Genomic DNA, 13,184 nt, shown 5'->3' with positions numbered 1-13,184 from the left:
GAAGAGACGCAACATATAAGTGGGCCAGAGACCGAGGGGTGGACTTAACCATGGACGCTATTGCGCAGGTTATTCATGATTGTGAAACATGTGCCATAATTAAACAAGCCAGAAGGATGAAACCTCTCTGGGAGGAAGGGCGATGGCAAAAGTATAAATATGGGGAGGCGTGGCAGGTTGATTATATCACCTTGCCACGATCTCGCAGTGGTAAGTGTTATGTACTCACTATGGTAGAGGCAACCACTGGGTGGCTTGAAACATACGCAGTACCCCATGCAACTGCTCGAAACACCATATTAGGTCTTGAGAAACAAGTCCTGTGGCGGCATGGCACCCCAGAAAGAATTGAATCTGATAATGGGACACATTTCAAAAATTCTCTTATAAATACTTGGGCCAAAGATCATGGCATTGAGTGGATTTATCATATTCCCTACCATGCACCAGCTTCTGGTAAAATTGAACGATATAATGGGTTGTTGAAAACTATGTTGAAAGCAATGGGTGGTGGAACATTTAAGCACTGGGAGAAGAATCTGGCAGAAGCCACTTGGCTGGTCAATACTAGAGGATCTGTCAATCGTGATGGTCCTAGTCAATCTAGCCCCCTACACACTGTAGAAGGAGATAAGGTCCCTGTTATACATGTAAAGAACTTGTTGGGAAAAGCTGTTTGGGTCCTTCCAGCTTCTGGAAAGGGCAAACCTATCCGTGGAACTGTCTTTGCCCAGGGACCTGGGTGCACTTGGTGGGTAATGCAGAAGGATGGGGATGTTCAATGTGTGCCACAAGGGAATTTGATGCTGGGGGAGTGCAGTCAATAATTTTATGTATCTATATATATATATATATGTTTGCATGTGTAGTGTATTTTAGTTATTATAGTTGTACATTTAGTTATGTTACATGCAATTCTACTATTTAGCTATCACAATTTTACATACATGTATATGTATATATATGTATATATTAACCATGATGTAATAATGTAGAATAAGGGGTGGAATGTCATGGTTTTGTAATTTTGTAATTTTGCTATCAGTATTCCACATCATAACATCATGTCAAGTATGGATACTTCTGTTGAATGTGCAGTCCACAGAAGAAGACTACATATCCCAGAGAACAACAGGAGTAACAATAAGTCACGGGACCAGGACTCTATATAATCTCGTTCCCAGGCTGGAGTGCCCTCCTTCTTCTCTCGAACTTCTCGGAGAGTGGGAAGCGTTCCAGCCGTGTCGCCTAGAGTTCACAGTAGGCCTCTCGGTTTTCGGAGACTCTCTCTCTCTCTGTTTCGTTCGATTTTGTTAGCCTTAATTATATTATATTGTGTTATCTTGTATTTCGATATCATATTTAGTAAAATAAGTTTTTCCTCCTTAGATTGTCGCTGTTTTATCCCACTCCCCTTTTCCCCCTCCTTTCCAGGCCCCGGGGGGGGGGGCGTGGGGTGGCTTCCCCTGTCACGGGCATAGGTAAATCTAAGTAACCCGTGACAAAACTGTAAGTCTGACATTAGCACAAATGGGGAAAAACAATGTTGTACCCCAGGAGTCACAGCAATATCAAACATGATGCACTTAGGGGTGTGGGCATCAGGGCCAAACATGAAGCCCTGAATAGAAGTTAAAAGCAAGAGATTGCCCAGTCAGGGTAAAGTGGTACCCTATAAGGATACAGAACTGTAGAAGGATAGAAGACTTTCTGGAGTTTGGACTCCAATTTTGCAAAAATTTTTGATAGCAAGTGCTGTAGTTTGGTACAACACTTGAAGGCAAGTAGTAGAATTGTTGAATGCATACACTCAGTGGTGGCAAATCCATGCACTTTATTAACCCAGTTAAGGAATGAATAGGTGGAGTTTACCTTCTGGATTTGAAGGATGTTTCTTCTGCCTGCTTTCTGTATCACGGCTTTACAAGTCGGTGTGCAAGTTTGGAGGAGCTATCCCCCTTGCACCTGGAGCTGCGCAACGCTGGAATAAACATACCTGCTTTACAACCCATCTCTGGATTATAGAGTTTGATTCCGCAAGTCAGCTAAACATTTGTGGTTGGTTTTTCTTTTCCCTAAACAAAGCGACCTGTTTTCTGCACTTGCTGTGCCTTACGAAAATGCACAGAAATTAGGCAAGCCTGAGACTTGCCAAACACCACATGTGACGTTTTGTAAAAGGTCAGTTTTGCAGCAGAGAACCACATATAATTATACCAAGTGTGCAACTACTTTTCCCATGCAGCAGCAGGCAGCAATGAGGCTGTTCTCATAATAAAAATACCATTTGAAAAGTAGTGTAATTAAGTGTATATCATGATGTACCCAGTAGCAATGAGAGCTCTATTAACAGCTTCTGGAACAAGTAGATCACTCCCATCCCCTGCAATGACTTTGCCTCCAATATTGCATGGCTGATAAATTGCAGTCTTCTGGATATGAAATATTTGCAAGTAATTTGCAAACTGCAGCTAATCAGAACCGTCTTCCATATTGTCACCAACCACTTCAGGCAGCATTGTTCCATTTTGACATCTGGCTATGAGGCATTCATGCACGGCATTCACATATATAGGTCAATAAATAGGAGGGAGGGTGATTTCAAGTACTTATGCTTCCATCAGTTTCTTCTGTGTACCTGTGCAGTAGCTGCCCATCTCACCTGGTAGGTACGAATGCTGTTTTCTAGTCCAGGTCAATAAAAGCCTCCATGTTGACATCCACATGCAGATTTGTCCAGCTAACACCATGGAGAAAAGCTTCTAAAAGTCAGTTCAAGTTTTTAATGAGATTGCTGAGCATAAAACCACATGATTCCCATGATTTTTCACAGATTGTTTTCTGCAAACCTGGATCTCACAAGCCTACAAGCAAGGAGAAAGCTTATCGGCACAGCAACAGATAGTACGATTGTGGGTTTTTTTAAATACAATCAGTATATTGTTCTATCACCAGCTGCTTTTAAGGCAATTCACTCCCATCAAACTCTCAAATATTCACCCAAGTCGGCTTTCATCCATGTTTTTACCTCCTGAGCAATTGAATCTATAGGAACTGTTGGACTTGGAGACAACACAAGGACATACTGCCAGCTGAGAACCTTTCAGCTAATTCATCCAACAGCATCTAAAGGTTCAAAGCTCACTGAGGGGGAGAACAGTATTTGGGATATTAGAATTCCCCCCAAATGTATTGGGTTTATTTTTCTAAGTTTATTAATTTAAAGCTGAATTTGCACAAGTGAGGGAAAGCACCTTTCTTCCACACTGAGGAATTGGCACCATCGTCTCTCCAAAGAAAATTCTTTAAAAAGGCCCAAAAATTAAGTATACATAAATATTAATGTGTATTCATGCTCTTCTCTCTGCCAGAGTTCTGCTAAGTACAGCAGTCACGTGAAAAAAGCAAGCCAGGCCATCCTGAACAAGTACAGTTATTACTGCACAATGGGTAAATAGCAATCAGACCTAGAGATACTGTTCCTATACAGGGGAGGCAAGACAAAAATAAATAAACCCTTAACCACAATAAAATCCAAACACAGCTTAAGAAAGCTTGTATTTATTTCAGCCTCAATGGAGTCAGTTTGAAACTGTCAGAGAGACACTGTACACCTATATACAAATTTAAGAACACAACGGAGTAACTGTTACTGTTTATTAACAACCAGTTTTAATAATACGATAAAAGTATGTCCTGAGAAAGGGGAACAAACATGCTTCTTCAAGGTTTTTTAGCTGTTCTGGATCTCAGCCGTCGCTTGATGATCAGATGATCACTTTCCTTCTTTTGTTCCTCAGATTCCTGAAGAAAACATTTCAAAAGTTACTCATCTTTTCGCACAAGACTGACAAGCTCTTCTTGACCCACGCAAACATATTTCTTCCCCTAAATGGATTTCAGAATGGCATTTGCTTATTATATTTTATTCAGAAAACTACGGGATACCGAGATCATTTTAATGCAGCTTAATCACAAGGAACAAATATGGAGAATGTACAAAATCCTGTTTATCTTAAAAAAGCACACACATCTGAGGAAAGCCTGAAGGCAGCTTTCATTTTGAAATACTTGTTTTCAAAAGAGTATTATAATACTTGTTTTGTGAAACATGAAGCTTTCAGAAAACATTTTTAGCCTCAGTCCCTGTAGCTATGACTTGCCCAGAATTTCAGTTCTCGGTTCAGTTCCATGTTCTCAGAACTACAGTGAGAGAAGAAACTGTCTCATCTTCTTCATCCTCTAACAAAAAAAATATAACATTTTGGTTTCTGCCCCTATCATTCGTCAAATCATCAAAAAATTCAGAGGGATATTACAGTATGGGCAAATGATCACTTTGCTGAACAGAAAAAGGACTCTAATATAATTAAAAGATGCAGTTCCAACAGAGCAAGAATGTTCTTAGCACAATAGCTGCCGACAGAGTCATGAAACTGGCACATCAGATCCTTTGCAAGTTGGCTTAGACAGGAGATCATAGTTTAAGCATACCTAAAAAGCTGTCTAAGTTGTGCTCTAGAAAAGCGTGTAGTAGAATAATCCCACTCCAACACACTGAAATTATCTATGATTCCAAATTATAAGACATCTCCGTGATTGCTACATCACCTACTTAGTAAACTGTAAGCCAGCCAAACACAGAGATCTTTGAGGACAAAATAAAACAGAACAGCAGGAAGACCAACAAGGATGACTTGGTAGAATAAAGAAATACCTCAGTACTTTCAACCTTCTCCTGCAAATAGATGAAACCTCCAGTCTGTTTGGACTCCTTAGTAGTTTATTTTAAGCCAAGACTACAGTATAATCGCTTACCGAAGAAGCAGGTATATCTAGAGGGCCAGAAACGACAGTTGAATACAGCTTCCTTTTGCATCGTTTTGGCTTGGTCTCTCCTTCTTCGAGACTTTCAGGTTCGTTTGATTTAGGAGAACTTACTGCTGACATCAGCTTCTTGGCTAGAAGAAATTTGTTTTGATACATAAACCAATCAACTTACTGGTTTTGTGAGTCTTTAAATCACTGAATGCAAAAAAAGCTTCGTAACAAACTTGGTTTATAAATGACACGTAAAATTTAAGTGAAAATACTCAGAAATTGTATTTGTTCATCAAGGTTCATTATTATTTCTATAGCTGAAACAGTTTATAGCTTCAGTTATGGCAACTTAAAGCAGCTTAAAGACTTCATGGCTCAGAAGTCGCTGGAAGTCAGAAACTTCAGCAGGAGTTAAACAACAGGCCTAACTTTCGTGCTGACAGAAGCACAAGACAGAACCAACTTTCTCTGTATACTTGTAGGTTTTCACAAATGTAATAATGAATCTCTGAAGAGACGAATAAATGCATTTACTTCATAAATCAAAGGACAACTTAACATGGCAGACAAGTTCTCTAAGAACACATACATTAATAGCCTACAGCAGAAACAAGCCATTCTACAATGTCTAGAAAACATGGAATAAAACTTATTCTACACCAACCTTTAGAGTGTATAATAGAAGGAGAGCTTTGAATAAAATCTCCAACTTTTTGCAGTGTTTCATCCTTCTTAGTCAGTCTTGAAGCATGTACTCACTTTCTCAGGAAGTAGTCTTTTCCGGATTTCTGTTCAACAGAGATGTGAACATGTGAAACAAGAGCATTGTTTAAACTTCATTTTAGTTCAACGTTATTTTAAGTTGACATTTTGAGCTTTACTACTGACACCTCTGTTCATTATGCTGATGATACCACAACGGCAAGTAATGCAGACAATTTTATACCCTTTAGGGAGTTGTCAAAATCTCAGCTATTTCAAGGCATACGTTTCTTAAAGTTTCTTAATAAGGCAGTAGTTTCTTTAAAAGTAGCTCCCAAGCTGTGGAGTTGTTTCTTACATAAGCTGTTCTAATTACATAAAATAAACAAACATACAAAACAGAAGACAACAGATGGGAAAATCTACTACTCATACTCTGACCATGCCAAGGATACTGCTATCACATGTGAACATCTGTTTTTAATAACTGCCATGCATATTAATGATATGAACCTTAGTTTAATACAAGGGCTTCACTTACAAAAGCACACGATAATACACTAAAGCTTCTCTTCCCAACTATTCAGTGTGCAATATCCTTCCCTCCAAATCATTACACAGTACAGCCATTACACGCTCTGGGGACAGACTGACTTGCCCTTTGGTTAGCTTATGGAATTTAATAGGAAGAGCTCATAAGCATGTAAGATTCCCATTCAGGTATACACATAAGGATAAGACACTGCTTCTTTCGTGTGACCACACAATTACAGGAAGTCCCAAGCTAGCTTCAAAACTAGAACAAAAACCAACCATTTTCTCGTCACTTGCAGAGGGTGAATTAAAAGCCATGACAGATTTTGTATTTTTCGTGTTCTCACTTTTCACAAAATCCTGGGAAAATAAGACAAGTTTCAGCCATGATTCTTTTGGAAAGAACAATTGATGTCACAAAAGTGAACACTTTAAACACTTTTGCTAATAGTAGGGAAGTATTTGCTAGTGGTAACTATTCCACTGTAAATCAAATAATAAATAAGCATTCAATTATAAAAACAGGACATGAAGATATCAGTATTAGACATCTCATGATGTCTAAAAAGCTGATTTATGTCTACAGGTTTCAAAGAAAATACACAATGAAGATAAGAGAAATTCCCTTCTCTTAAACCATTATCACTGAGCTTGGCTATTAGTTTTGTTCATTAAAGCAGTTCATTGATTAAATTCTTCAACTACTTTACTGAGGTAGAAATAGCATTTTTTAATGCTTGTTTTTAATGCTTTTTTTTATTGTAGAAAGTCAAAAAGTAGTCAGAGCCACTTTATCAGGCTCTGCTAAGAATCTGAATGGAGTATCACCACCCACTGTATTTCCAAGAATTAAGTTGGTTAATAAATACTTTGTTTTTAAAATATATGTAACTGCTATGTTATGAAAGTTAGCAATTAAAAACTTATATAGGAATGATTAACATCATCTGCTAACAAAACAATATTCAGAAATCCCGCAGAGGAAGAAAATAAGTTCAATTTGCTGTGCCCGTTTCAGTGGCTCCATGAATTTTTTCCAAGTAACTTATCTAATCATGAGCCACTTCATAAGCATTAACATGAGGAGAGTTTTCAACAGCACCTGACAAAAATTCATCACACAATTGTTTCAACAGCTTTTATTCCTATCAAAGGCTATAAAAACAGGTGATCTGATCACCTTGAAAGGGATAAATAAATTAAAACTTGGGAATTGTTTAGAGAACATGAGATCTTTTCCTACTCATTCCTTATCAAAAGCAATACAATCACAACATTTTCAGATCTGAAGTTTCATACTAACCTCAGATTCATTTAATGAAGTGAGGCTCCTAGTACATCGACGTGACAAATAATTGTCTTCAGCCTTGCATCTTAATGGAATACTTTCTCCAGTTTTAGTTTTGCTTTGTTGTTTCCTAGGCTGTAAATATTTAAAAGGAGTAAAGATTAGGCTATGCATTAGACCTCCAAAATATCTCGAGTTTTCTAAAGTTACAGTGTAAAACCTCAAGCTCAGACGCCACATGAACACGTAAGCTGAAACACAGCACAAGTGTGGGAAGGTAGTAACATCTATTCATTGTGTGATCTTCAGATACACCCTACTGGGTCTCACTAACAGTCTCAGGCAGTATTCTGCCTCCAAAAGAGAGAAAGCGAGACATTATTTAGGGACAAAATCTGTAACGCTGGTCGTTTTGTCATCCATTCCCCCCATACTCTGCACGCTCACAGCTGCTATGTTAGAACACCAAAGGCTAAACCTCTGCCTAATCTTCAGCATCCACATACGAATACATGGAAAACTGCATGGAAAAGTTCCATAATGTACACAGAGAGATGGTGTTCTAGTAAATAAAATATTTTTGAGAAGATGAGAGCTCATGCTTGAGTGGAAGACAAAAAGAACCAACAAGTACTCATCACTGAATATGTAGTTAAAGGACTATATGCTAAGAAAAATGATTCCAGCTCCAGTATCTCCTAGGAAAACAGAAGAACAAAAAGGGGTTAACAAGATGTTAAGTACTGACTTTCTATAAATATAATCATACCTTTTCATTTACAGAGTCATTCCTTCTACTTTGTCTTTCTTCAAGTAAAGGTATTTCTGGCAAACACTGAGGGCTACTGTGGTTAATGCGTTGTTTTAATTCCTTTATAAAGTCATCTTTGTCAGCCAGTTCTTTTCTTAACTCTTCTATCACAGTTGCATTATCCTAATAAACAGTAAAAACTGCTGAGTTGTGGGATTGGCAAAGGGAATTAACACACACAAGCAGTATTGCAATTACTTAGTAGCATCAGTTTTAGAATTGCAGGCTAGAACACTTAACTATTCAAGAACAGTAACATTTCACGGATTTGTACGGTCACTGTTACAAGTGCAGTAGTCACAGAATTGCCTGGGAAGTTGTAATACAATATATTTTGATTCTTCTATTTTACTTATGTGCTTCAGCCTTCATCTCCCTTAAGATATAATAACCCGAGCTTTTATTTGTTCCCAAATCCTCGGTACTGTGAAAAAGTCGGCAGTTGTAGGGGAAGTTTTGCTATGAGAACATCTTTCTTCTCAGAGAAAGTGAATCCAAACATTCTCAAAAGAGCACAACTCATTTAGTCTTCTGTTTAGCTTCTGAAATTCTATGCTACGGCTTAGATTGGCTATCCTGATTAAAAGCTGGATGTTGAAATAAGAAATGCAACTTCCAGAGATCATCCCCCCTCTGCTTTTTGATGCTTCCCTTAATCTCTCTCGACGTCCCCTTCTGTCTTTTCAAGCCATTGTAGATACTACCTCAGAGAAAGCAAAGAAAGTAAGAAACCTGAGACAGAACTACTGTCTGAGTATTGAGCCTAGCTTGGGATCCGGAAATGCTGTGAATTATCAGAAAAAGCTACAGATGTCCAGTCTGATTGTAGGATCATAAGCATCCAACTGACATCTGCTTATCTGAACTACTGAAAAAATTGAAATTTTAGTAATTAACAGAAATTCTGTTTCTGAAGAACAAAAATAAAAGCTGGTGCTTTTTTTGGTTAGTTGCACATGATGTCAATACGACAGTGTTCAAGAACAGAACCACACCCAGAATACAAAGAGCAGGTACAGGAGTTTTACAGAATTTATGGGTAGCTAATCAGGTAGGAGGAAAGGAGAGCTGACCTTGCTTGAATCCTTTAAGGCAGATTGTCTCAGTTCTGATATTTCTGTCTCTTTTTGTATGACATTAGAAGCCAAAGTTTTGAGCTGTTTTTCCAAAGCTTCTACTAACTGATCTCTCTCCTCACGCCACTTTTGAAGATTACGGTCCTTTTCCTCCAACTGGGCAACAAGTCTTTCCTAAAAGAAGAACAGATGAACAGTGAACATCACCTACTACACACTGAACTGTTCTAACACTTTGGTAGTTAGCACCGTTTTACAGACTTAGTAAATGTATGATCTCTTCAAGATCCACAGGAGCTCTAGAACTAGTTGCACTACAAACCTACAGAAGCAAAACCATGCTTCTATTAGACAACCTACATTACTCTCCTTGTGAAAAAATATTAGTATTATTTTAGAACCTCCACTTCAATTTGCTCATTTAATGATTACTAATGAGCTTTAGGAAAATAAAGTCACAAAGTGATACTAATACTAAGCTCCTCACATCCTTCTATGCTGCTTGCAGGTCCAGAAAGTCGGGACTAACTACTTCCAGATGTAAAAAAAGCTTTGCAGAATGTACAGATTCACATGTTTAAGAAGTTACATGACAAGAGCCCAGCAAACAGCTCAAGTAACTCAAGTGACTTTATCAGTCACTATTTGGAAAGTGATAAAGGAGCAAAACTGTGGCCGTTTGACCAAGTATTTTTATTCAGTATCTGGAGAGAAGTTTGTGGGGTTTCTTTAGAAACTCAATTGCCTTTTCTTCCTTATAAAGGCTTAAAGGCCTTCTGCTTTGCAGAAAAGAGAACAAACAAAAGCTATTGTACAAAGTACTTTCTTAGCCTCATTAAATAGTGATCTATTTTTCAACTGTAATTTTCTTATTGATGTCCCACATACGTGACATTTCATTATGCACTTATGAAAGATCTTTCTTTTTGTGGCCCCCCCATTCCTTCCTTTTCCAAATCAAGCAGTTCTCATATGGGCTTTGGCGCATAAGAAAGCAAGGGGACTTGGACAAGCTGCTCTTATGCACCCTTACTGTTAATACTTGGTATGTAGTTGTCTCCAAACTACAGGCACCAGACAACTCTGCCAGGACCTCATAACTTACGATTTCTGCTTGTTGCTTTCCATAATGTTGTCGGTCCTCAGCAAATTGTTTCATTTCTTTGTTGCGAAGATTCTCTGCTTCTTTTATCTGATTTAGGAGCTCTTCTTTCTCCTCCAGCCACTTTTTTCTATCAGTTTGATACTTAGTCTCACTTTCCTATTTCAAAGAAACCAAAAATGAAATAGTGAGTCATTAAGGAATAAAAGTCTTAAAAGCCAGGTCATCATTAAATCGACTTGTTTCTGCAAGATAACAGAAACATTAGCAGTTTTTACTACAGAATATTCCCAAAGGCAGGTATTGGATAATCATTAGTTCTTTTCCATTAAAAAATAATCATTTCCAGTATTTCTTATTCAGACTGCAGAGCTTCCATAAAACATCTCTTTTTCTTTATAAATGTTCACACAAGCTTTACAGAACTTACACCAAAAGTCAGTATAAGAAAAACTCTTTTAACTTAAAAACTTCTAACACTTTACGCTGCCTTGCAGCAGTTGTAGAAAAACTTGCAGCTCCATTAGGGTTGAAAGACAAAGAAAAGCAACATAGTTTACACTGTAGGAGTAGTCTCCTTTCCTATCAAACCTACTGGCAGACATTCTCATATATAGGACAGAGCACCTGAGAAACTGCTTGGAAAAAATAAAAGTCTTTTAACCAAGGAAAATTAGTAGACCCGCAGCCCAACAAAAAAGGCTTCCTGGTGATAAAGTTAGATGATGATTTCGATAGCTTATATTAGTTGCCCAAGAAACTAACAGAAAACAGTTTTGACAAATACACCGTAAGTTACAATTTGCTTTGAGTTAGTATTCCTTTCTTGCAAACAACAGTTGTATAAGTATACTCTGCTTATAGGACATTGACGTGGTATAGAATGAAGCAATGAATGTTCAACTTTCCCCTCTTCTTGAAAAAGTGAATTGGCTCTGTGCATTAAAAAAATATATCATGAATAAGCTTACTCAAGGTGAAGGAGGAAAGAAGCTCAGAACCATTCCACTAACAGAGTGGATGGAACCTATTGTATACTCACTTAGAAAACTCCCACTGCCAGCCCACTACTTTTATTTAAAAAAACAAACAAACAACAACAAAAAATAACATCAGATGGGATAAGACAACTAACTGTTCAGAGGCCAGCAAAAGAAGCACTGCTCATGGCAGCATAATGTAGGGAAGGCTACACTTCCTATACTATGGGGGCATCAGTGATGCCATTCTTAACGTACCACAAAAAAGCTGCACCTGGTCCCTATTGCATGTTGCACTGCAGCTTTTACAGGAAGTTTCTGTAATCAATATAACAGTTTACTTTATCAAGTTACAACTTTGAAGTTAAGTTACCTCCAGCTCTTTTTGCAGCTTTATTAATTCTGTACTGTTTTCATTCAAATTTGCCTCATCACTTTCGTTGTTCTTTTGCTGCCAGTCACCATTGCTCTGGTATTCCAGTTCACTGTATTTGTGTTTCCATGCAATCAGTTCTACTCAATACACAAAATGAGGTTAGATAGCATATCATTTCAAATATATATTTGAAATACCACACCAATGACTTTTTACTAAAGCAGCTTCGGTTTTATCTGCTACAGACATAAAGAAATAACAGAAGCCTTTAACTACAAGAGAGTTGTTGTTTACTATGGAACGTTAATGCCTAAGTAACAGTCACATGAAAATGGAAGTGGCTATCACAGTACGTCTAAACCCCTTTTGCATCCCTGCTCCCTTTCCCTGGAAAGATTACCTGAAGCTAATTTTTGGTTCTCTTCTAACTGAGCTTGAAGCATTTCTTCTTGTTCAAGCTGCACTTCCTCTTGTTCTTCTAATGCCATCCGCATAACTTCAATTGTTCTATCCCTTGCACACAGATCTGAAGGTTTGAAAATTTACAGATGAACTCCCTACTAGCTCCCATTATTCTCAAATCAAGATTCTCCCATGACCAAAAGCACTTTTAAAAGAAATAGAGCATCTCCATTGAAATATTTACATACAAATACATGCAGATATGTTTTAAAATCGAAACACAGAAGACTCAAAGTCATTAGCAATGTGACAACATTTACACGGATATTCCACACACACACACACACACACACAAATAATGGCTGACCGTCACATAGTTGGTCATAGTCTTTGGAGATATCTTCCATCCTCTCAGTTTCCACCAGCTCCTATATTTCATGTTGAAAGAAAAGCATACACAGTAAAAACAAGCAGAATCTTTAAGACAGCCTAGAATTAATAAGCTTTTCATAAAGCATAAATAAGGACTCAAGCTGATAAAAAGAATTTATGGTAAGACATTTCAATTAACATATCATGATGTCACTCAACAAGATCAGGTTATATGCATGTATTACATATGTATTTACTATGCAGATTATTGTATTGAAAACAATCTGCCAGTGCTCTGTAGTGACTAATTATTTGAATATCTTTCATGGTCTACCACTAATTTCAGTTGGCCACTTTCATTTTGCTCCAATTTTTTTTTTTTTTGACCTTTTTCCTGCTGCTTGGAAAACCTGCATCATTCATTTAATAAAAATTAAGAGCAAGTAAAATATTTGCTTAATTTGTTGGATATAGAAGTCTTTATAATCCAGCTCATCCTTAAACTGGTTATTAATCCTTTCAAGTTCTTCCATCTTGTTCCTGAGGGATTCCTCCACAGAACGCATCGTGGACACCTGTAATGTAAGCACAGCTCACGGTTCATTAAAAGAGTTCTGTAATCCAACCTGGCCAAATACTTCTTTGTTAAATAAAGAGGAATTCACAAACAAGTGCTGAGTAGGAAAATGACAGCAAGTGCAAGGTTACCAAGGAAGACAT

At 37.7% G+C, this 13,184-nt stretch overlaps 1 protein-coding gene across 3 annotated transcripts; it reads right to left on the bottom strand.

Moving 5' to 3' along the window:
• Positions 1-4,628: 4,628 nt before the first annotated feature.
• LOC146755242 (kinesin-like protein KIF20B) lies at positions 4,629-13,054 on the bottom strand. 3 transcript variants are annotated; one of them, XM_085526292.1, is made up of 10 exons: positions 12,460-13,050; positions 12,091-12,216; positions 11,688-11,827; positions 10,338-10,493; positions 9,230-9,406; positions 8,115-8,279; positions 7,361-7,480; positions 6,337-6,417; positions 5,486-5,609; positions 4,652-4,961 (listed from the first exon to the last, which is right to left on the bottom strand). In XM_085526292.1, exons 1-9 carry the CDS (start codon positions 12,497-12,499, stop codon positions 5,577-5,579), a joined length of 1,038 nt encoding a protein of 345 aa, XP_085382418.1. In that variant the 5' UTR covers positions 12,500-13,050; the 3' UTR covers positions 4,652-4,961; positions 5,486-5,576. The 3 variants fall into 3 exon arrangements, with proteins under 3 accessions (XP_085382419.1, XP_085382418.1, XP_085382420.1); XM_085526293.1 differs by lacking the exon at positions 12,091-12,216 and having other exon boundaries at positions 4,629-4,961; positions 12,460-13,054; XM_085526294.1 differs by lacking the exon at positions 8,115-8,279 and having other exon boundaries at positions 4,675-4,961; positions 12,460-13,048.
• Between the last annotated feature and the right edge of the window lie 130 nt (positions 13,055-13,184).

The sequence above is a fragment of the Coturnix japonica genome, chromosome 35 (genome assembly GCF_054131305.1).
Source record: "Coturnix japonica strain WE chromosome 35, WE-NBRP24, whole genome shotgun sequence".
Classification (NCBI taxonomy): domain Eukaryota; kingdom Metazoa; phylum Chordata; class Aves; order Galliformes; family Phasianidae; genus Coturnix; species Coturnix japonica.
This window is presented reverse-complemented; position numbering and strand designations above follow the sequence as displayed.

Excerpts from the sequence above, each read along its gene's own strand:
- LOC146755242 (XM_085526292.1), bottom strand. The coding sequence starts at position 12,499 with ATGGAAGATATCTCCAAAGACTATGACCAACTATGTGACG. Across the intron at positions 11,828-12,090 it reads GAACCAAAAATTAGCTTCAG|AACTGATTGCATGGAAACAC; the intron begins GTAATCTTTCCA and ends TGTATTGAGTAG. Across the intron at positions 6,418-7,360 it reads CTTCATTAAATGAATCTGAG|GATTTTGTGAAAAGTGAGAA; the intron begins GTTAGTATGAAA and ends TTATTTTCCCAG.